Source organism: Colossoma macropomum, unplaced genomic scaffold (assembly GCF_904425465.1).
Source record: "Colossoma macropomum unplaced genomic scaffold, Colossoma_macropomum, whole genome shotgun sequence".
NCBI lineage: Eukaryota > Metazoa > Chordata > Actinopteri > Characiformes > Serrasalmidae > Colossoma > Colossoma macropomum.
Genome location: NW_023494800.1, coordinates 27,977,658 through 28,002,632, shown reverse-complemented (window position 1 = coordinate 28,002,632; position 24,975 = coordinate 27,977,658). Strand labels below are relative to the sequence as shown.

General features: G+C 38.8%; 1 protein-coding gene across 1 annotated transcript in view; it reads right to left on the bottom strand.

Annotated features, from left to right (window-relative positions):
- LOC118820011 (short transient receptor potential channel 5-like) overlaps window positions 1-24,975 on the bottom strand; it is a 46,694-nt gene that overhangs the window by 1,486 nt on the left and 20,233 nt on the right. The window contains exons 2-10 of the mRNA XM_036588104.1: window positions 24,381-24,807; window positions 21,138-21,659; window positions 18,163-18,499; window positions 17,503-17,642; window positions 17,030-17,352; window positions 14,639-14,834; window positions 11,620-11,829; window positions 8,574-8,615; window positions 611-700 (exon numbers count right to left, since the gene is read on the bottom strand). Of these exons, the coding sequence (XP_036443997.1) occupies window positions 611-700; window positions 8,574-8,615; window positions 11,620-11,829; window positions 14,639-14,834; window positions 17,030-17,352; window positions 17,503-17,642; window positions 18,163-18,499; window positions 21,138-21,659; window positions 24,381-24,767 (2,247 nt within the window). The 5' untranslated portion in view covers window positions 24,768-24,807. The remainder of the gene's footprint in view (window positions 1-610; window positions 701-8,573; window positions 8,616-11,619; window positions 11,830-14,638; window positions 14,835-17,029; window positions 17,353-17,502; window positions 17,643-18,162; window positions 18,500-21,137; window positions 21,660-24,380; window positions 24,808-24,975) is intronic.

Sequence of the window (24,975 nt, the reverse complement as noted above, 5' to 3'; positions counted from 1 at the left end):
AACATCCAAACAAATATCATTATGGCTTTATAGGCATAGTCCAATGGTTTTTCTTCCAAAAAAAAGTTCAGTGTTTTTTTGTGAAATGTGTGTTTCTGATGTTAAAAAAAAACAAAAAAACACCCTCATCAGCTTCCACAGAGCATAGAGCTGCTCAGTTCAAAATGGTCTTGCACAAAAACAAGCATGCAGACAGTTCAATATCAGCATTAGCATTCATTTGTTATTTACCTATTATTTACCTTGATTTTAATTTTAGCATTATTATCTACCTATCACCCGGATAGTATTTCGGTAATACTAGCGTCCGTCATACTACGACCGAGAGCATGTGTTCTTTTCTTTATCAGGTGTTATGTAGAATATTAATATGGAAATAACAGTCATAATTCTAAAAGAATACAAAATGAAACCAAGTAGTTTTCACTGAATTAGCAGTATATAATTTCTGAAAGCAATTTTGTTCCTTATCCTTTCCACTATGGAAAGTCACTTCTGTGTCCTGTCTTAGTTTAGAAGAACATACTTTGTAAAAAGCATTAAAAGCAGCATTAAGAACTGTGAACACTGGAAATATTAGGGCTCTTGCCCTGGGGAAAAAAGGACAAACCTTGAAGTTTTCCTCTGTCAACCCCTCATCTGTTTTGGTTCTGCGGATCATGGCTGCCACGTATCGCTTCACCAGATTTCTGATCACCTCCTAAAACGAGCAACCACAAAAGCATTACTGCAACAGAATGCTGACACAGAATATGATACTCTTAAAATAATCACGTTTCCCCTTGCAGACATTTTCAGAGGACTCCGTAGACCCCAAAGGAGGTGATATAATCTTCCTTACTGGTGGTGGGGCAGAGGGATGGCGGGGAGGGTACTTATTTGCGTATGAATATTATGCAATTCTAGTTTATGAAGGAAGAAAAACAGTTTTGGGCATATTCATGACATGGGTTGGCTGGAGGTGAAAATCTGGACTAGAATGCATTAGCATCAATTTGCATATTCAATAAAGGACGAGTCAGTGGTGGCTCTACAAAACAGTCCCATTCACAAAGCTTGAACCTGCTTAGGGACAAACAAAACCAATCACACCACGCTTGAGTGTGGGGAATAATATCTGACTGCATTTGAGAAGGGATAATAGATGAAAAACTGTGCTACCAAAAGCTACAGAAAGCCTTTTGCTAAACTTCAAGACAGGTCACTCAAGTTGTCCTTGGCTCCCAAGGACATGACAGGTTGTGTGCTTTGACCATGCACAATCATTTAGGGAACTGGAAAATGGGAATGGGAAATTTCAAGGTACTTTCATGACACACAATATGCATCTCACTGGCAGCGATCAAATAGCCTCCATTTATTTTCAATGTTTACAATAATAATAATAAAGAATGTGCACTGCATTATGGGAAAATAACTCCCCATTTTAATGCAGTTTAAAGCAAACAGTGGCAGTGAATAGACCAATCGGTGAGAGAGCACATGACAATACAATCACAACTAACTAGCAGTCTGGCACACTGTGTTCAGCATTCCAAGTGGGAAGCCAGACAAAAAAGGATACCCTGGCCTCCTTGGCCCAAAAAAAAAAAAATGCAGAATATAATTGCAATTTAAATTGTACTCAAAATACATTTATATATTTTAATAAAGCTATTTCCATGCCGCGTCTTATTTGAACCTAAGAACTGGACCATGTTTGATGCAAAGACTGTCCATCAAGAGATCATGAAGAATAAATACATTGGGGTTCACACACACAGCAAAGTGAAATATGCTGACAAAGAAAAGGGAAAATATATTCTAACACCATTTTTGAGGAATTTTTGGAAGATAAATGAGCTGTATATAATAGTTCACAGCCCCTACAGACACCTCTGTCTATGGACAATGTCCAGTAAAGCTGTTTTATTTAAAATAACACACTGCTCACGAGTACTATGCAGACATGCAGAGAAATCAAGCAGTTTGGCTAACCACACTGTGCACTGAAATGTACATGGTAGGACAATGCAGACTCTCTATAGCCTATTTTACACAGACAGTTAAAATAAGTGTAGGCTATTAACGTTTATACCTTACAGTTCTATTAAGTCAAACAGAGTAAAGTTGCCATAGACAGACTTTAGTAGTAAATATTGACTTTTTTCTCTTTTCTCTGTTCTGCTGATAAACAAAATATTAATTATCAAAATGATCAGAATAGGCTGCAAATACAAATAATGAGAGTTAAATCAAACTTATTTTTTCAAAAAGACTTCTACTCATTCTCATATACATTTTTACTTATTTTGCCAGTTTTTTTTTTCTATTTGCTGATTTTACTGACGTATTTTTGTTTCTGGAATTGCTCTTTTGCTTCTGAAATCTTTCTTTTGCTTCTGACTTCTGCCACTTTTTAACAGGGGGCAGGTCTTAGAAGAGGGCATTCACCTGCACTCACTATTGCTCAACTGATTTGAAATAGCAGGTCTTCTGAGCACGCAGCCACTCAGCACGGACTGCCCTCAGCATAGTGGAACATGTTGTACTGAGTGCTGCTATGAGCATACTGGCATATCTGACGTTATTATCAATATTTGTCATGTTCCTTTTAAATTTTTAATGTAACACATGTCTATGGGTCCTGTGTCGACATGTATAAAAGGATTTTACTTATTTTGGGCATTGAAAAACACAAACTTAGTTGTTTATGAATGAACAAAGCTGTACTAACTTTTGAGTTTGCAGTTCTTAGCTAGGCTAGCCTCGACTAGCTGTGTCCTCTAGGGCTAACTAGACTAGTAACAGTGCTGGTAACAGTACTAAACTGCTTAAATAACTAAAGTTAGTTCACTGTATTAATGTGAAGACAGTGATTTGGAGCAGTAGCACTCCATAAACCAGCATGCTGAGATAGAAAGCCAGTTTTAATAACTGACAAGGAGGGATTATGTGGATAGAAACAAGAAAAGACTGGCATAACTGTCTTCATAAAATCCTATAATGGCCAACTGTGATAGGTCAACTTTATTCCCTTTGTAGTGATTAAACCTCACAGCAGCATTAATAGCTGGCAGTAATCAGTGGTATTTTTCACTCTTCACTGTGTTTAGACTGTGCTACTATTTTACTTCCATCAAAACACAGCACCACAGTTTCAAAAATTTCCTGATCAGTTCATGAAGGGCTCGGTAATCAGTTCATGAGCTGGATCAGGTGTTTTAAGGTAAAGAGCAGTTGAAACCCTGCAGAGCTGCATGTAAGAGGGGTTAATAAACACTGATTTAAACAGCTGCAAAGCTTGTCTAGTTAGCCCTTCAGCAGACACTGCTAGGCTAGGTAGTGCTAGCAGTTGCAAACCCAAAAGATCGTACAGCTTCATTCAACAACTAAGTTTACCAAAAATGTTTCAGTTTCCAAAATATATCTTTTACGCAGGGTGTAAACAATGCCAATATGCCCTTGTCAGATTTCCTCGAAAAGTTATCCAGCAAGAACAGTTTTATGATAATAAAAATGAGTAATGATTCACACAAATAGATTAAACTAAAGAAAAAAGGAACAAAAAAGAGCACACCATTGTTTGTTCTGAGAGTTCTGTGTCCTCTGCCTCACTACACTTGTATTTCCACCATCTAACTGAAGAATGATAACTCAGAGTTCGAGGCAAAATGCCTGTGGTTTGGAGCTGTCTCGGCTTTGCTGTTGTGTTTGGTTGAAGTCCAGCATAGACGTGAGAGTTCCCCATTGACCACTCTCCCTACGTGCAAAAAAAGTCTTTTATCTTTTATCCTATGGACAACTCTTGGGCCAAACCTTGTCAAACACAGTATACAGTGGTGTGAAAAAGTGTTTGCCCCTTCCTGATTTCTCATTCTTTTGCATGTTTGTCACAGTTAAATATTTCAGATCACCAATCAAGAAATCACTTAAATAGGACCTGCCTGACAAAGTGAAGTAGACCAAAAGATCCTCAAAAGCTAGATATCATGCTGCGATCCAAAGAAATTCAGGAACAAATGAGAAACAAAGTAAATGAGATCTATCAGCCTGGAAAAGGTTATAAAGCCATTTCTAAAGCTTTGGTACTCCAGCGACACACAGTGAGAGCCATTATCCACAAATGGCGAAAACATGGAACAGTGGTGAACCTTCCCAGGAGTGGCCAGCTGACCAAAATTACCCCAAGAGCGCAGCGACAACTCATCCAAGAGGTCACAAAAGACCCCACAACAACAAAGAACTGCAGGCCTCACTTGCCTCAGTTAAGGTCAGTGTTCATGACTCCACCATAAGAAAGAGACTGGGCAAAAATGGGCTGCATGGCAGAGTTCCAAGACGAAAACCACTGCTGAGCAAAAAGAACATAAAGGCTCGTCTCAGTTTTGCCAGAAAACATCTTGATGATCCCCAAGACTTTTGGGAGAATACTCTGTGGACTGACAAGACAAAACTTGAACTTTTTGGAAGGTGTATGTCCCATTACATCTGGTGTAGAAGTAACACAGCATTTCAGAAAAGGAACATCATACCAACAGTAAAATATGGTGGTGGTAGTGTGATGATCTGGGGCTGTTTTGCTGCTTCAGGGCCTGGAAGACTTGCTGTGGTAAATGGAACCATGAATTCTACCTGTCTACCAAAGAATCCTGAAGGAGAATGTCCGGCCATCTGTTCGTGACCTCAAGCTGAAACGCACTTGGGTTCTGCAGTAGGACAATGATCCAAAACACACCAGCAAGTCCACCTCTGAATGGCTTAAGAAAAACAAAATTAAGACTTTGGAGTGGCCTAGTCAAAGTCCTGACCTGAATCTGATTAAGATGCTGTGGCACGACCTTAAAAAGGCGGTTCAGGCTTGGAAACCCTCCAATGTGGCTGAATTACAACAATTCTGCAAAGATGAGTGGGCCAAAATTCCTCCAAAAGTCTCACTGCCAGTTATCACAAACGCTTCATTGCAGTTGTTGCTGCTAAGGGTGGCCCAACCAGTTATTACGTTTAGGGGGCAATCACTTTTTCACACAGGGCCCTGTAGGTTTGGATTTCTTTTTCCCTTAATAATAAAGATCTTTGTTTATAAACTGCATTTTGTGTTTACTTGTGTTATCTTTGCCTAATATTTAAATTTGTTTGGTGATCTGAAACATTTAAGTGTGACAAACATGCAAAAGAATAAGAAATCAGAAAGGGGGCAAACACTTTTTCACACCACTGTATACTGTACCTTACAAATCCACATGATGATGTCATAACCACATTAGAGCAGGACATTATATGCTTTTCTAATCTACTTTGCTGATGCTAATGTCTCTTTACTGTGGAGCGTTATGATTCTTCCTTCTGAAGAATAACACTCATGTTTCTAGACATTTGGAGCCAAAGTAACGTTGGCCATGTAAAGAGGAGAAAGACACAGAGTTGTCTTTCAGATCACAGTACAGGATTCCATAAATTACAGTTTAAATCATAAGGAACGAAAGATACAGATTTAATATACAGTCTTTAAACACATAATAATCACACAATCATAATCATTAGAGGTATACACACTCACCGAGCACTTTATTATGAACATACCCCAGTACTTAGTGGCATGGATTCCAAAATATGTTGGAAATATTCAAGTAAGATTCTGGTTCATGTTGACAAGATTGCATAATGCAATTCCTGCAGATTTCATACTGCGGATGTTCTACCCCGTCCCAAAGGTGTTCTACTGGATTTAGATCTGGTGACTGGGAAGGCCACTAAAGAACACTGAACTTCTTGTGATGTTCATGAAACCAGTCTGAGATGACAAATTCTCACACTACCATCTGTGTGTCTCAGCAGAAATTGAGATTCATCAGACCAGGCTCCATTTTCCATTTTTTTCAACTGTCCAGTTGTGATGAACCTGTGCCCACTGCAGTCTCAGTTTTCTGTTCTTGGCTGACAAAAGTAACCCAACGCATTCCTCTGCTGTCATAGCCCATCCACCTCAAGATTTGATGTTTTGTGCATTCTGAGATGCCTTTTTGCTCACCACAGTTTTACACAATTACACACAATTGCACAATTGTAATCTCAGTGATTCTTACTGTGGCATGATTGTTGGTGCCGCTGGCCAGTATCTGCATGATTTTTTGCACTGCACTACTGCCACACAACTGGCTGATTAAATAATTGCATGAATGAGTACATGTACAGATGTTCCAAATAAAGTGCTTGGTAAATGTACATTTGGCAAAAAAAGTCAGGAGGGTCAATGGTGAGTTTTTTTAAATATTAACATAATATTTACTAATAAAATTACGGCTCTAGCAATTGCTCTTTGCTGTGGTTCAAATAATTATGGCTCAAATAATTTCACACACAGCAAGTATGAATGCACATTATAGGCCCTGAATAATAACGCCATTGCTGTATTCAATTTTCACAAAAAAAACAAAAACAAAAGTAAAAAACAAAAAACGTTTTATGTTATTGACAGCACTTCTTTTGGCTTTATCACAAAGAACATGCTAACAAGCTTAAGCTGAAATTAGTGTTGCATGATATATTAAATATTATAATTAATTAATATTAAATACTGTAACACGGTAAACAATTAAAAAACTAACTTTCGACACTTTGAATTCCTTAATTGTTTACTTTTAAATAAGCTAACAATAAGCTGACATTTGCCTGTATGTAAATAAAACTGTTCATAATTTGTTTTGGATGGGCAGAGGCAGACTAACAAAGACGCCCTTTTAATCCTAGAAATGATCAACATGAAGTACACTGTATGGCCAAAAGGTATATATATAGCTTGTTTCCATATGTGTTAGTTGAACATCTCATTCTAGAACCAACGGCAATAATACAGAGTTGTTCCCCTTTGGCTTTCATATCAGCCTCCACTCTTCTGGGAAGGTCTTTTCACTAGAATTTGGAACATGGCTGCAGTGATTCACTTTTATTCAGCCACAAAAGCATTAGTGAGGTTGGGCGATTAGGCCTAGCTCACTGTTGGCATTCAAGTTCATCCCAAAGGTATTGGATGGGGTTGAACTCAGGACTCCATTTCTTGATGGACCAGTTTTTTGCACAGGGGCACTGTCATGCTGAAAGGCCTTTCTCAAACTGTCAGCAACTTGGCACACAAAGCTTTAGAACGTCCTTGTATACTGTAGCATTAGGATTTCCCTTGACCCTATTTTACTGCCAACATCGGTCTAAGGAGATTGCATGGCTGTATGCTTGATTTTATTCACCTGGTAGCAAGGGTGTGGCTTTAACAGGCAAACCATGTAATGAGAGAGGATGTCTACGTACTTTTGGCCATTTATTTCACATCTGAAGAGTGTTTTTTTCAGTGTTTGTTCCTGTGTTCATTCAGGTGATCTGACAATGAGAGGCGTTATTCATTTTTTACCATAGTATCATTTTGATATCAACCGCCGTGATACTACACTTGGTACATTTACATGTACGCATTTGGCAGACCCTCTTACCCAGAGCAACTTACAAATTAATCATGTTGTGAATGTATTGGTGTGTACTGTTAGGAGAATGTATTGCCCAAGGACTCTTTATTGGCTTGTTGTGCTTGCCGGAGCAGGAAATCAAACCCCAGTTTGCTGCATGGAGGGCAGTGCCATTACCCATTTATCCAGAACCAGAATGACTTACAATTTTAGTCGTGTTACAGATGTAGGTAAATGTATAATTAGGACTTTTTCCAAGGTTTCCAAGAGAAAATTCTGGTACTGTGACAAGCCAATGTGATACTAGAATAAACTAGAGTCTCTTAATGTTTCCCGTTACCTGATGTTGCACAATACATCAGGTACTAGGGGTCACTTTAAAAAACATCCACCCTACCCAAAGGATTTTGTGACAATCCAAAAGAAGCAGAGAGCACTTAGCACACATAGTGTGAGGAAAGTAAATGGTACACATGCACTGACAGGTTTCAAACACACTACAGCAAAAGGGCAAGCACAACACAATATTTATATTCCCTGTCAATAACGAAATGAGTCAGAAACATCCACACGTCCAGAGTACTTTGATAAAGCTTTCTGTCATGAGAGGATTATCCATTGAATGCTGCTGTCAAAATATTCTATTAACTTCAAGTTAGAGCCTGATTCTTAGCCTTTCAACACACGACAAAACAAATTTCCAATTTATTTTTTTTTACAAGACTTAGAAGTGCAGAAGAACTAACTAGAGCAACCACCATGTAGGCTACTGCCCTTTTTATGATCACAAATGATGACTGAGCATTATGTAAATCTTAATGCTACTCTATACTCTCTTTTGTGTCACATTAAAACAGTGACATTAAAGAAAGATGAAGATAAATGCATGCAATTATGAAATCCTGCAGCACTTCATAAAATCACTCAAATTCACAGGCTTTATGTAAAGCCTTCCTAATGCGTCTCTCACCCTTGCTTGTTTGCTCATTTGGGTGTCAGCTGTTGGCATATGTTAACACAAACTCTAATGTTAGCCTAAGATGTTAGCCTAAGAGAATCCATAATGTAGCATGGTGAGAGGCAGGCAGGCATATGTCACTGTAAACTGTCACTGTATAATGGAAACAGCTAAATTACCTGATAGTGCTGGTTTTGAATGAGGTTGTCAGCATGTCGTTCCTGCCCAAAAAAAAAAACAAAAAAAACAGAGTGAGCAATGCAGTATTTATCACCATTGCCATTTGACAGTTCAATTCCATTCAATAATCAGCATGTGCACATTTCTGTTGTTCTGTTGCACTTTGCTGCATACATTGACTAGAATGTAGTATGTATTATTTGCAGAGTGGATGCATACCAACTGAACAGAAATAAGCAACGTGCAATTTGTAATGACACTTACATGATTTCCCAGCCCAATGCATAATACACAAACACACCCATCTGTGCAATATTTGTAAAGCTGCACTATGGCTACTGGTATTGTGCAATAAGTGACACTGCTGCCAACAGAAACACCACCAGAAAAGACTCGCTCCTTATCAGCCAGTAACATGGAGCTCCTCTGCTCACTTTAAAAGCACCACTCACATTCTACTCGCTGCAACACCAGTTTAGAATTCAAAAATAAACTCCAGCGGCCTTACGTAATGATTTTTGAACCCAAACTGTGTGTTTCAGCACGCTGTGTGTGTGGGAGAACGTGGGTGAGCGAGTTTGCAGGAGAAGGGCGTAAAAAAAAAAGAAAAAAAGAAGGAAAAAAACTAGTGGAGCCCGACTCGCAGAGCAGAGAAGTTCAACTGATGGGAAGACGTCAGGGGAATTGGCATGGTTGAAGCGCGGTTGCCTAGCAACCGCCACTGGCCTATGGCAACTTGAGGCTGGACAAGCAACGTGCACCGTCTCCTAGCAAAAAACCCTAACTATGTTTGCACAGAGAACATGTTTTCTGCCTTTGGATTTTTCCTTGTCGTATTCCAGTCATTCAAAGACATTGTACACTCTTTTTAAGTTTTTTTTTCTTTCATATATATAGTTATCATATGCCAGTTAAGACAAAAAGGCAAACCTGCAATAACTGTATACAAAGACAGGAATACAGTTAGCCAATATGCAGATGGAAACCCTACGCTTTAACTAAAAAGTTAGTTTTACTTCTGCATTATTCAAATGTATGGATATCCTCCTCATTCTATGTCCTTGCTGAAAAAAACAGCCTGGCCAGCTCAAGCTAGTTAAAATGCTTAAGCTGTTGAATAGCATAGAGTATGTTTTTGTTTGTGTCTGACGCAGATAATCTTGGACCACCAAGAATCTGGCTATTGACCATCAAAATCCAGCTGAAACAAGCTACCAACAAGCTGGTACAAAAAGGTACAATAGCCAAAATATTCTGTGAAAATACATACTTCAGACATGTAAAAAAATATTTAGTTTTAAAGTAAAGGCTTTGATTTGTTCTAGTGATGCATTGCATCTGTAAAATGTGTTTCATGGCATTAGTGAAAAGAAGGCTTGTTACTCTAACAAAGTACCTAATCAGGAGTATAAATAATGTTTTCTCAGGCCCACTTCTTTTTGGATGTATATGATAGCTATGGATTGGCCTTAAGTGAAATTTGCACATTTTTGCCCTTAATCAAAATGTAGTTGGTCAGCTAATACATGGTCAGTGTTTAAATATTAATTCCTTAGTTTTGCACTGGAGCAATAAGGCTAATCTAGCTAACACCATATGGAACAACCCATCAATTAACACCATGCGAACTCCCTAAAGCATCACACACTTGCCTTTATCCACATCCAGTTGTTAAATGGTCTCAAACAGATTTGCAAATGTGGTTTGTGCGCTGTATGACACTGTGGTTTGTGCACTGTATTTATTATCTAATAAAACAGGCAAAAGTACAGACAAAACCTGTCTGACATATTGTCAGTAGGTTTGCAAAATTTGCAGGTATGTTAAAAAGACACATTGTAAGGATGTTAAAAAGGGGAAAAAAAGATCAGAAATGTACGAGGTAGATGTGGACTGTGATTTGGAGCTGTATTTTCACTGAAAATACTCCACTGGCTTTCCCAAAAGAGTAATTGTTTGGTCTTGAGATGTCTCTTCAGTTTTGAGAGTTTTTTTGATCCATTTGAAACCAAACTCCATTTACCAGGCTTTTGGATTAGCGTTGTCACAATCAACAATAATGATAAATTACGCTTATCTGCTTCTTTTTGCAATTTGAGTTTAAGCACTCAGGTCGCTGATGCCCGGCCAAATATATGACCTGTGATCCATGAGTTAAAAATAAACTCATATCTTTGCTATTATTTTATGTCTATTGTTTTTAACAACAGCTTGTGCTGAGAGTCTGTAAAGAGTCATTAAAACAGTCATTATGCTGACTGTACGTTGCCAACGTGCCTCTAGAAGAGAAAGAAAGCCATCTCTACTAATGAATTCCCTCGTTTGATCACAACATGTTTCCATCAACAGTGAACTGAACCAGGGTTTGTTTGGAAGCACACCAACCTGCGGTTTTTGGACAGGTTCAGCTGTTTGTTGTAGACCCGAATACAGGTGGAGTGTTCACACATGGCAAAACGGAGCGAACTAAAGAAAAAGGTGTGATATGTCCACACCAAACAAAGTGCCCTGAGAAACTTCTCTAGCTCTGGCTAGCCGTCTGCATTGTACGCCTGCAGCTGTGTGTCTCAAACAGATGATATTTAAGTAGCCCAATACTGCAACGTTTTTATTTGTACATCTCTATTAATATTTATATTGGTTATAATGTGAAAATGTTTCATTTATAGATTTTTCATTATTAATTTCATCTTTTTTCCACTTATGTTTTTATGACTCACAGTAATGTTACCGGCCCACTAAGAATTACTGCCTCCCTCTGAGTACAGGCCCACGTACCACTGGAGCAGGGGTGCACAGCTCTGGTCCAGGTGTCTAGCACAGATTGGAGGTTTCCTGGCTCAAACACACCCACTTAACCTGATAATTAACAGATAAGCATAATCAGCTGTGTTGGAGTAGTTAAACCACCATACTGTGCTGGACACAGGCCCCCCTCAGTTGTGCACTCCTGCACTAGATGGTGCTTCACAGCCCACTGATGAGAAACCCTGGCCTAGAACACACCATCTCTAGCTATCTAGAAAAATTCAAACCAGTCCGTACCGTGAACTCCTTGAGGTTCTCATGTTTGTGCTGCTCCTTAGGCCTGGGCTGGCCCTGGCCACAGAGTCGGTTGTGCAGCCACACACACAGATACCATACTGACTTTGGGCTGGGAATGATGTTGAAGGGTGGGGGAAGTGTCCCTCCTTCATCAAAGTAGCTCATCCACAGCTTGGTGCGGGCGAACTTCCACTCAATGTCAGCGTGGTCCTGCATGGGGATGGAAAAGGACAGTATTCAAAACTAGACAAGAGTCAGCGTCTACTGCAGCAAGCCACATGAGATGACGTTGAAAGGCCAGCTTTTGTCAGTCAACTCTTGTGCCGGATCTAAACCTATTCAGCTCTTGATGGGATCATTTATGCATGATGATGCACGTGCTTCTGTTTGTTTACCCAGCTACTGTAACAGCTCCCATTTGAGACACATTAAGGGGTGAGAGAGGCGATCTAACTCTAGCTTACATAAGCCCTCCCAAAACACTCTCCCGCAGAGGATGGATCTGAGCCTGCTTAACGGTTCATGCTGCCTATTTAAGCCCAGGCAGTAATAGAAAACATGCAGAACACCTTACAGTGATTCACAGCCATCATGAAGTCCCTTAATAGGCTTTCTGAGTCATGGCACATACTATTTATAATAGAGGTAAACAAAATATGAGCAAATTATATTTAATCTAGATGAAAAATAGAATGGATTGAGGTGGAGTGCAGAGTCTATAGTAAGGCATTCCTTATGGTTTACATAAGTTAATTCCACAAATGGGAAGAAAATACTAGAAAGATTCATAAAATCCTGTATGAAAATATTTCAGCTAGGGATGTGCATTCTGGCTAATTTTGATAAATGAATACCTGTAATGAATGGATATTCAGTGAACCCTCTGGGGTCTAAGAGCATTTTTTGTATATCTTCTTAAATTCACCTTTAAAGGTACTTGCATATAACATGAATAACATGATTCCCATATGTTTCAAATCAAAATTCTGTTACCTTCATCGTTACTTTCCAAAACTGCTGCAGCCACTTCAGTGGCTGTTAACTCTTTGCATGCCATTTCATGCGTCTTCGATGCCGACTGAATGAAGAATGAAGGGTTTCTGACATGATGGGTATCTCAACCTCTCTTCATAGCCTCATAGCTCCAGATGTAAGTCATGTACAATCATGTAATAAGAAGGAATTGAAATGGCAGAGTCTACAGATTCAGGGAAAGTTTGAACTGTATTTCTGTGCTTGTATTATCGCAAAGATAGAGAATTAAATAAAGAAACACTGAATTTAATGCATGGGCAAATTCATGGACCCCAGAGGGTTAATCAAAAGGAAGTAAAGTTCAAGCTCATCTGTAGATATTAACTTGTCATAATACACAGACAGTAAACTTATGCATGTGTGTTAGCTGCTGTAACAATCAGTAGCATTTAGCAGCTTTAGCAGACAATTTAGCAGCTTACAGAGGCGTGCCTTTGAAAACACGTCCTAGTTTTCAAAAATTGCCAAAGAAAATCTTTTGGTCGCTGGAGGCTGCCTCTTCAGATGAGTTAATAAACACCAGAACAGGGGTGCCCAATCCTGGTCGTGGAGATGGCCCAAATCTATCAAACCTGATGCAGGTAATGATGGGCTTCAGGGGCATCTGAATATTAGAGCCAGGTGTGTTCGGATGTCTATCTTCAGGGTGGTAAATCTCCAGAACAAGGGTTGGGCACCCCTACTCTAGAACTAACTGATGCAGCAGTAGATGATGAAGGCTCATGGCCTTACACAAGGTTTTTTCTTCGCAGCAGATGATGGGAGAATATGTTAGTCTGTCAATGTAACATTGAAAACAGAGAAAAATATTTTAATTGCTTTTGGTTCTAGCTAATTCTAGATATGCTTAGTTAGCTAGTAGTTAACCTAGTTACAACTGCATTTGCTGTCACGTCCTTAAAAATGTAGTCACGTTAAGTGACACTCAAATTTGTGTTTCCCAGAAGCAAAGGGTAATAATATAATACACTTACTTACTCGCAAATACAAGCAAAACTGTTGCACTTTATGGCCAAATTACAGTGTTTCGCTGAATTCTTGTTCTCACTTCCTTTCCATGATGCAGATTAACGAATGCCCGAACAGTGATTTCAGTATTCCAATACTGACACCTGGAACAGGAGAAGTACCTGGCACTCAAGTTCTCTAGCACATCCCTCATTTGAACATGATTCTCCAAAGAGACCTGTTCAATTCAGTGAAGGATTTAAAGGAGATTCCTTTTGCCTCATTGCCTTGCTTGTCATTCATGTACATTATAATGAGAAAATCCATTTTTCAGTGCCACATCCCTTCTAAGTTGTTTTTTTAATTAAATAGCTAATAGGTTTGGGCGCAAACAATACGTTTACAGGTTTACAGAAACAGAAAGTAATCAAAATTTATTTTGAACACATACAACAGTTGAATGCACTCTTATATTTGTATTATCAGTTCATGGTTAAAGAAAATATGAATATTCAATTTCTAGGTGGAATTCTCATTTACACCACTGTAACATGTGGGTCAAATGCATCTCAGACCACATCTTGAAGTGGTTTGAGTGATCAGATTTGTTTCTATTTTAAATGTGTCTTGGGTGCATTTACACTTTCATTTTTATGTGGCCTTAACCAGATATAATCCCGATGTTCAAGACGCTTTAAACGGGGTCATGGACACGGATCATTTACCCAGTGACATACTGCGTGGGGAGACGTTTTAGCTGTACTGGGAGGGGTTTTGGTTGTCAAATGTGTCTTGGAGAGATAGATGCATTTACACTGCTATAACATATGGTTCAAATGTGTCTCAGACCACCTCTTGAAGTTGTTTGAGCGATCAGTTTTGTATCAGTTTTAAATGTGTCTTAGGTGCATTTACACTTGCATTTTTTTGTGGCTTGGCCTTATCCAGACATAATCCTGATACTCAAGATGCATAAAGTGACCAGGTGTAAACGCGGTCATAGATAAATCCACTGTAATTCTCAGATATAACTTACAGCAATAAGCTGATATGAGTTGTTCATCATAGCGATGAGCATGTTGAGCAGCACCACCAGTGAGATGACGTTGTACGTGCCGAACATGGTAGCTCCCACAAACTCCGTGAACTCGTGCCGAGCCTTCACGTTGGTGACGTATAGATTGAGCAAACCGAAGACAGACCAGAAGAGAGACTGGAGGGTTTCGAATAACCTGATACAGAAAGAGTGAGAAAAAAAGGGAGAGGTAGAGAAACATTAAGACTCAGACAGTTTCATACTGTACCCCTCACACACAGAATGTATGGAACAATTTTAAGTGCACAAGCCATAGTTCTGTATGAGATAGATCAAACTCTTCCTTTCAATTCAATTATTAAATACTGGAGGCACTATTCATGCTCTCTCTGTTCTGAACATACTCTAGCACATGCGCACTCTCACATACTCACCACTGATTACTTCTTTTTAAGAAGAAAGCTCATAATGCTACTGATGGGAATACTGCAGTGCACAGAGAATCATATTGTAATTTTTTCCCCTCTAGGCCTGAAGGGATACGCCCTTTTGATTTTAATGAACTTCAGTGCATACTTGCTATGTGACAAGACATATCCAAGTAGCTTAACAGTAGTAGTAGTAGTATCTTCTATTGCTTTTAGATCACAAAAAAGACACTCTATGTTTAATATGTTTATGCACATGGTGAAAGCAAACTTTAGTTACATAGGGGAAGTAGGGAGGAAATAGAGAACCAAACAGCAGATGAAATTTGTCCTCCGCTTACACAACATCATCATTCACTGAAGGCTGATGAAAAGACGGGGAACGCTGAACAAAAGGAAAGACTGAGAAGAAAGGTTTTTTTTTCAATGCTTTTGTTTACAAAAAAATCAAATTTGCTAGCCTCCCAAGACAGGCCTCGATGCATTCTGTTTGCACCGAAATCTCCTCCAATTTTGAACCTGCAGTGGTTGCAAAGCCTAGAGGTGAAGATTGTATTCTCGTATAGAGGGGTTGATGGATGATGCACGATTCCAATAACTCTCCTGTAGCTGTCGCGAATCAAACCATCCTAAACAATTCTTCTTCGTACAAGTTGGGAAACATCAGGGACATTTTGTATGCCTGTTGACTTTCTGTTACATAGCAAAGAAAGCCAGGACATAAAAATAAAAAAGACATATAAAAAGTATATAGTCAGATGAAGCTAGTGCCGATTCTTTGGTATTTGCTTTCTTACCATTAGCCAATAAGGCCATTAAACTGCAAAAATTAAATTCTATCAAACTGAAAAAGTTAACAATTGATATTCCTTTTTTATTTAATGATCAACAGACTAGACTAGATTTGTATGAATAAGATTAATCAGCTAGCTGTCCACTATGGAAGAAGGAATTTCAAAACAATTTTATTTATTGTGAGAATTAAAGTGGACAGATGTCTAGGTTTACAATCTTTTAAAAACATTTAAAAACTTTCCATTCCTAAAACACATAAAGTTGTCTTAAAATTTCTTCTTTTAAAGAGAGCTCCAAAATGTTAAGCTAGCTGATTAATCTCATACAGACAAATCTAGTCTGTGTTTTTAAGCATGTGTATTCCATCATTTTGTAATTAGTACAGCAGTTTAACATTTTTTTTTTACATTTTGCCTCACTTTAAGAATGTATTTTCAGAAATGTATCTTATTTTAAGCATTACAGTATTGATTTAAGACCATTTTAAAGACATTTTTGTTTTAAAAGCAAGGTTTCCCTAATATTGAGTTTAAACCTTGTTCAAGCATTTTTCCACTTCACGAATTGTTTTCTACCAGATGAGGTTTTAAGAAAATATTTAGGATAACATTTATAAGATAGTTTTTGCTAATTTTACATTATTATTATGACATCAGATCAAATTTGTGTTACTTAAATCTAGCCACACTTATTTTAAAAAATCTATTTTGCTTGATTCAGGTACCTTGGGCGTGATGACCTTAGGTTCATGTGTGGCTGCTCCTATTCTATTGACAATGTGTGAGTGCAACTGAATTCCTCTGTAAGCAATGAGTACATCTTAAAATAGGTGAATTTACTAGAAAGGGGTGTCTTCAAACTTTTTGATATATAGATTCATTACAGAATGATTCACAGCAGATACTGAACAATAAGCCTATGCATTATCAGTTTGGACATGTTTGCTTATTCAAAAGAATAAAAAAAAAACTATGCCTTTTTTGACTTTGTTAGATCATGTGTTTTACATATCAAAAAAGTGCAACAAAAGAACTAAGAAATCACATTATTAATGTAGAAAACCAGATTGAATGGCAGAAACAGACAGTTCTTTGCATCTGCCTTAAGGGTGAAGGGGTTAAAGACATTATGGAAGCTTCTACTGTTTCAAGATGATCTCCTCACTCACGTAGAGAAGGCGTTGTTCTGCCGCTCACAGCGGATCCCTTTGCAGTGGTTGGGCTCATCGGCTGCCTCAGTCTCATAGTAGAAGTACAGTTGATTGAGGCCATTGGCGAAGGCCAGCAGCACCAGGCAGTAGATAAAGAGAAACTTAAGGATATCCAGAAGCATGCGACCCAGTGAGATCTGCAGAGGGCCCAGGTGCGAGTTGGCTGTGAAGAGTGAAATGAGCCGAAGGGAACTGAAGATGTTGGCAATGGCAAACAGTGCCTCAGCAATCAGCGTAGGGTGCCACATCTCCCACTCCTCACGAGGACGGGAGCTGTTGTACTGTCAGAGTACCAGGAGGAGAGAGGAAAATGTGATAAAACTGCAGACTTCGGAGAGCACATAAAGTAGGCAACGAGGTATCTAAGAGGAAGTGCTATAACTTTAGATTGAAACCCCTCAGGTAACCTAGTCTTTGTCAGAGAAACTTACTTTAATATAGGCAACCATTTTCAGGGATATGGTGGCTAGGTAGAGAGAGTTCATGGCAAAGTCCATCAGGTTCCACCAGTCATGGACATACTCAGTAAAGCCTCCATCCCACATCTCTTTGATCTCAGCCCAAATGAAGCCTGCAAAATCAGAGCAAGGATTCCACCATGAAATGGTGTTCAGGCATATCGACATGAAAGAAATGAATAAAAAATATGGATAATACGCAAACTTGAAGACAGCTCTTTGGAAAGTTATGTTTACAGACTTTTACCTGAAGATTTTACCTGGCATCCAGAAATAATGGGAGTTCTGATAACATGCCAAAAGCCTACACTTGAATCTACTTCTGCGTCACCAAGGAACTCAGTGAACCTCAAAACACTGTGGCTGAGCTTTGATTACATCAGTTTATTCTGATATGGAGCATTTGTCTTCAAACTAATAAATTATGATATCAATAATTCATGAGTGAGTATTTGCTTAATCATAGTGATAAAGCCTTGGCAGTCTATTTCCTGTGCATAGAGTCTGGCTTTATTGCTGGAGAAATGTGATGCTCCATCATTTGAACTGTAGTAAATGAACACCAAACAGTCACTCACATATTCCATCTGGCTTGACACAGACACACCTAAGCAAACCGATGGACATGCTTACCAAGTACCCAAGGTAAGATCATCCATTCCACGACGGTGGGAGGTGGCCCTTGAACATGCAGGTCAGTTCGTACTATGTGCTGTGAGGCCAAGAGCAATAGGAAGAGGAAGGTCAGGTATGAGGCAGTGTGACAGATAAATTTGATAAAGGGTTTCTTGATGAAGAGGCCCAGTGTGCTCTTTGGGGCCAGCAGGTAGATGATGGAGAAGACGGGAAACAGCAGGCCTATGGTGAAGCAGGTCACCAGCTTCACCACCCAGTGACGTCGCCTCCAACCTGGGAAACCATCATACCACAACGTGGCTAAGAGCTGCTGGCAGTTGGGCTGAGCCACAAACTGTATTTGAAAAAGACAGGAAGATTAGTTAATACTATTACAATGTATACAGAAAATGTGAAATTAGCATCCATAGCTAAGTACTGAAACATGTTGAAGGTAAGGTAGACCACTGTTTTGCCTACCATAACACTGGCCAGACTGGGAAAACTCCCGTGCCATGTGATCCGGATGACATTTGCAGGTTTGAATCGGAATCGGAATTCCTGCACAGTTTAGTCTTTGTCTTACAGAAGACCTGATTCAACTCATCAGCTAATTACCAGGTTTAGTTGGAGTGCTAGAGTAGGGAAATCACTAAACATACTAAGGCTTATTAACTACAGTAACTACAGGGACCTCAACGCAGAGCTGTTCTTTACAGAAGTTTACAGAAGTATGTAATAAAACTTTGGGCCAGTGGGTGGGTCCTGGCCATTTAAGGGGTTAGGAAATTATTAAAACTATTTTTATACATTTTCATGGAAATATATACAAATTATTCTTTGTCCTAGAATGAACTGTGAAGCATTCAATCACATATGAATTCCTTTGCAATAAATTAACTGACTATAAATAAATTCATAATCACTAAATTGTACTTCTTGAAAATAAATGTACAGAAAATACAAAATTAGTGCACTCACATATATTCAATGAATTTTTAAAAAAAATTCTTTATGATGAAACTACTCCAGCCCAGCACGCATTTAATGATGCCATGTACACCCTGGTGGCTTTAAAGAGTAATCAACCTTGCTTGAAAATAATCTAGGGAAAATTTAGTAAAGTTGTAACAACAAGACAGTTGTAACATGTTAAATATATCCTTTGAGCTACAAGCTAAAAGTGCCATATGTGTACTGCACTTGCATGAATGACATTATGTAACACATCAGTATATTAGGCTTTTTTGAAATCAAGACAAATATGAAAGGCAACTGATTAGGTTTAACATTAGCATCACAACAAAAAAGAAAGCTTGTAGCGAATTTGTCTGAACCAAAACTTTAAGCAACTGCTGTTGGTAAAGGGTAACTAGCTTCATTAAGCAAACATTTCATAATCCTCTTGAAAACTCTGCTTAACCAGGTCATAATTCTTGCAATTCTTTTTCCCCACAGCAATTCTCTCAGTTTTAATTAGAGTGCTGGGTTTACACTGCAGAAAGTTATATCTTGGTGAGTGACATAGTCTGAAACCACATAATTTTGCTTGTTTTAAATACATATTTTTAAGAAATAAGCTTATAATGTCTTAAAATGAGTAGTGTTGACTAAATGCAAGTTTTTTGGTTTTATTTTATTTATTTTTTTTTCAGCATAGTATATGTCCTGTGGAACAACCCTTATCAGGTGAATACAATTGTAGTTTTGGCCTTTGTTATCATTGCCAGAAGTTACCGCTTTTGTGTTTGTCACTACTCATGTATTACATTTTGTGTGAATATGCACACAAAGCAAACTCATTTCCACTGAAGTGCACTGCAGAAAGCTGACCTCATTGAAAAGAGTATGGTGCAATACAATTGAGTGCAAATTTATGCTCTCAGTGCTCTATTTGTCCTTGCCAGGTTTTACTAGAATTCCATCACTCTCTTTATCATTCATTCAGATGACCATTTGGAATCACTGTATCAGTACAATGATCTGATCTGGACTTATGGCCTTTGGCCATAAGACATGTAAATACCTTTTGTAGAGCAGAAAAGCATTGTGCAGTACCACCCATTGAAAAGCGAAATGCGTGTGTGTGTGTTTGTGAGCGTGTTCAGATTAAAGGAAGCTAGAATAGTGCCTGTGGCACTAAACAGAGGAACATCTGAAAGTACAGCATTGAACTCTGAAATAAGTTGGATGATCTGTTTTAACCAGAATCATGCCTTGAGGTGTTTTGTACACTCTTTGTAAACAGCAAAAGACCACCTCTTTCATCAAGTTCTTGTGTCTTATGCCTGAATGAAATACACATCTCATTTATTCAGCCCCTTTTCATATTCATTTTGTACAGGTTGTTTCTTTCATATCATTTTTGAATATGTCTGGACTGACATTTTGTGGTTTAGGAAATATAGAAGTATAACTGTGATAGTGCAATGGTAAAGACAAGCTCTAAATGTTACTACCCATGAAGGTGCTTGAAACCACATCACCCAGACCACTAAAGCAAAACATGTCTTTTGTCAACTTTATAGCATTTTTTTTTCAAATATTAGATGCTTGAAAGGCAGAAAGGTCATTCTACACTTCAGATGCAGTGCTTCCACAGTCATAAACTATGTAAAATTAAGTTTTAGCTCTGTTGTAACAAGTATTTGGGATTCTGAGAGCAGAAATATAAAACCTGTAGTGTTGGTTTATTCATAAGGTAAACACAGTTTAGAGAACTATTACAGAAACCACACTCTATGTATTTCAGCATTCTCATAATGCTGCAAATGCCAGCAAAATGGTTCCCTTTATGTTGTACATTTTTGTTTTGTTACTCAGCTTTCACTGTATTTCATCAGCCACTAACAATCATTTAGAAACTTCTCTGCTTTACTCTGATGTCTCAGACATTCCTTTTTTTGCAAAATTTGTCTTAGGGTTTTGTCTATTTAAAAGAGACTGTTCTGTTCTCATAAAGATGTCAGAAAAATTCCACACACTATGCTTACCTCCTTCTGGTGGTACTTAATAGCCAGCTTGAGCTTGGCCAGGTCTCTGCACTCACGGGGGTCCAGCTCCTCACTGTGGTCATCGCGATGGTTGAGGATAATCTCCAGTTCACGTGAGCTGCGTGCCTGGTCCAGCAGGTCCTTGGCAAAGAGCTTGCACTGCTGCGAAAGCTCCTCATACTCCTGCCGGAACTCATTCTCCACTTTACTGAGTTCCTTCAGCTCCCAGCCCAGCCTAAATGCTGTAAGGATGGGGTCCTCGCTGGACAAAGCGATGAGTGAGGGGCTAGCCAGGGTTTTGTAGATGTTGAGCCGAGAGCGAGAGTGCCTCAAGCTGTCTACTTCTGAACTGGACACGCATTCCACACAGTCACACCGGATCTGGTGCGGTCGGGGGATGGTCACCTTGCGCTGTACTAGGAGCTTGATGATTTCATAGTTGTTGGTGTGGGCAGCCAGCATGATTGGTGTGATGTCAGGAGTAAACTCCGAAAACTGTGTGTCCATCATCAGAGCAGGCACCTAATAATGAGAAAAGGACAAGGCTTTAAACCTCTGAGAATGTTACTTTATTCACACATATAGCAGAAATGCTGAAATATCTGCAAAGTGGTCTCTATGCTCAAATATATGTCTATATCCATGGATATTCTCTGTGCCGTTCCTCTTCAGCTTGGAATTACAGACTGATAAAAAAGCACTCTTCATGAAACTAGATTTGCCACAGCTCAAATCAAGAGACAGAGTTGACTGTTTGAAATAAATGTTTTTAATATTGTAAAATCAATTTGGTTGCAGTGGATAAAATAATTCTAATGCGCTAGTTTTGTGGAACTTAACAGATTTAAATAATTTATACAAACCTGTTTAAAAATGTAAGAAAATTGAAATGTGTCCAGAATGAAGAACAGAGCAAAGGTAATTCAAAAATCACTGAGAAGGTTGTATAACACTGACGTCTCAAGTCTCAAGGCAGATAATGTGACACATAATTAGATTAATAATAATTACAGATTTTTTATCCTTTAATAACTTTAAATGTTCCCAAAATATCTAAATAAAACATCTAAAAGTACAACATATGTCCAAAAGTATCCAGAAACCCCTTCTGATTTTAACTGAGACAGACATATAATCAGTGTGGACACAATTTATAATTTCCATATAAAAGCATTGTCAATGAAATGGTATGCTTTGGAAGCAGATCCACATGAGTATATCATCACTTTAACCAGTGCCAGTGTCAGGTAGAGTGATATAAACCTACCCAGCTTTAGGCTGTGGAGCACTGGAAGTGTTTTTTTCTGAAGTGATGTAATACCATCAAATACACTGGGACGAGCAGGAGTGTTGTTTGTGATCCAGAACTAATCATCCAACCTCATTACCTAACCTTACTAACACAGAATGCAATCAAATCCTTGCAGCAATGTCCCTCGCAGCAACATCTGTTATAAAGTCTTCCCAGAAGAGTATAGAGGCTGTTACTGCAGCAAAGGGGGACAAACTCCCCAAATGCCCATGATTTTGGGAGAAACGTTGGTTGAGCAGGTGTCCACGAACCTTTGGATATACAGTGTCCCCTTTGGTGTCTAATGTTTACACCTACATTGTATGATTGTATAATAGTAGGTAAGTAGGTAAGGTGCAAATGAAAACAGAGAGCAGTGATGTGTAAATCTACTATGACCTGTATTTGAACTAAACTGATCTTGAACTGACAAGGTATGTATTATTTTACCTTATCAACTTCATTGTTTTTGTAAATACATGTATATTCTGAAATTAATGCCTGCAACATGTTCCAAAAAAGTTGGGACAAGTGCAAATTAAGACTAGGAAGATTGTGAAATGTTCAAAAGCATCCCATTTCATTTCATTTCAAAACTAGAGCTGGTGTTGTTAAAAGGAAAGGTGATGTAACACAGTGGTAAACATACTCTGGTGCCAACATTTTTTTAATGTGTTGCAGGCATCAAATTTGGAATGAGCATATTGTTGCTGTTCAAAGAAAAATGGCAAGTTATATGTTTACAAAAAACAATGACGTTTATAAGGTATTATTAAGTGCCATCATACATCATTTCTGACTCTTGGCACCCATATGTAGTGTTTTTCCAGAATATTGTATAATCTGTTTGGGTTTTTAGACCTCTGAATGGCTGGCTCATAATTCCTCTGATCGTAACTATCCTTCTTGTTGCTGGCCATCCTCTTCTTTTACCTTTAATTATTCCAACCACAATAGCCTTTTCTATGATTGTCTCTTGTCAGAATATGCCCCAAATAAAATTGGTTCTCTTCAGTTTGGTTCTCTGAGCTTTGAGTGAGAGGTGTGGCTTGATTTGTCTGAGGATACATCTGTTTGTTTTCTTTGCCACCCATGGAACTTTGAAAATCAAATATTGTGTTTTTGTTTTAATGCAGGTCAAACAGAATTTATTAATCACTGCTTTCTGTTTTTATTGGCATTTCACATACTGTCTCAACTTTTTTGGAACTGGGTTTGTTTATAAAATAACAGAAATTATTAGTATGAGTGATAAGTTCAAATATTTGAATGGTAGCATGTACTGGATGTTTTGACAACAGCATTTTGCTAACAGCATCAATTTAAATTATTCAGACTCATTCATACAATAACACATATGAATATTAGCTTTTTTTAAATGCACTTCAACATTCAATACCAAAGTCTTGTGCAGGACTTTGATTTCTGAATACTTTGAGAAAGCGTATAGTGGATGCCATTTTACAGTGACTTCAAAGGCTACTTTATGACATTCGCCCTGATCTCTGAGCCTTTCGCTTCACTTTAAAGAACCTTGCAAATGAATTTCAGGACTTCTGCCAGAAGCACCACCATGCATAACAATAATGGTGGAAAAAAAAGGCATTGAAAAAAAACCTGAGAAGGAAAGGCAAGCAAATTGATTTGAAGAGTCTCAAAGAGTACTGTCCAGTGTTCCACTTTCACAGTAGGGAAAATGTTATACTAGATGAGTTTTTTGAGGGCGGAGGAGCCTTCTGATATTGAACCCCTTTACAGTTTTTCATTTTCCTTCTGCTGCACCTTCGTACTGTCAGCATTATGGATATGGGCTCAACTAGAAGGCCGGTCAGCTTTGCTGGTGAGCGCCTGCCTCATCATGTCTAAGGCTTGATCCTTTCTACTGCATAGCTGCAATAGAACAGATGGCATCACTATTCATCATTTGTACACTGACACATGCTGTTACTCGCCTGCTTCTCACCGCTGGGTTTCCTGTAGGACAGCAGTAACTCCACTGCTCCCACCACCTCCTTGCGGATAGCGTAAAGCAGTGCGTCGCCCACATGGACGCCGTGACTCAGCAGCAACTCCATCACCTCCAGGTTCTCGTTCTCAATGGCAATGAGGAGCGCACTGCGCCCCAAGGGGTCAAGGCAGTTGATGTTGATGTTGTAGTAGATCTCGGCCTCTTGAAGGGCCATCTTGACCCCGGCATAGTCGCCTTTCTCCACTGCGGTCAGGTAGGCCCGCTCCTCAGCCGACAACTCGGCCTCTGCCCGCACAATCTGCAGTGGGATGCGGTCACGGTAAGGCGAGTAGCTCGCCTTCTTGTAGTACAGCTGGGCCATGGGGTTCATGAGGACTCACTGACACTGGCTTATACAAGGTTACAGCAAGCTAGGAAGAGGTTAAATGAAGACAGCGTTAGATTTCAAGAGCATGTCTGAAAAGGAAAGAAGGATTGGTAACACTTTACTTGAACCCTGCAAAATAATACTGACATAACCATGCCATAAACATAAAATGGCAGATATGATATGCTGTCATGAGTTGTCAGGACCCATT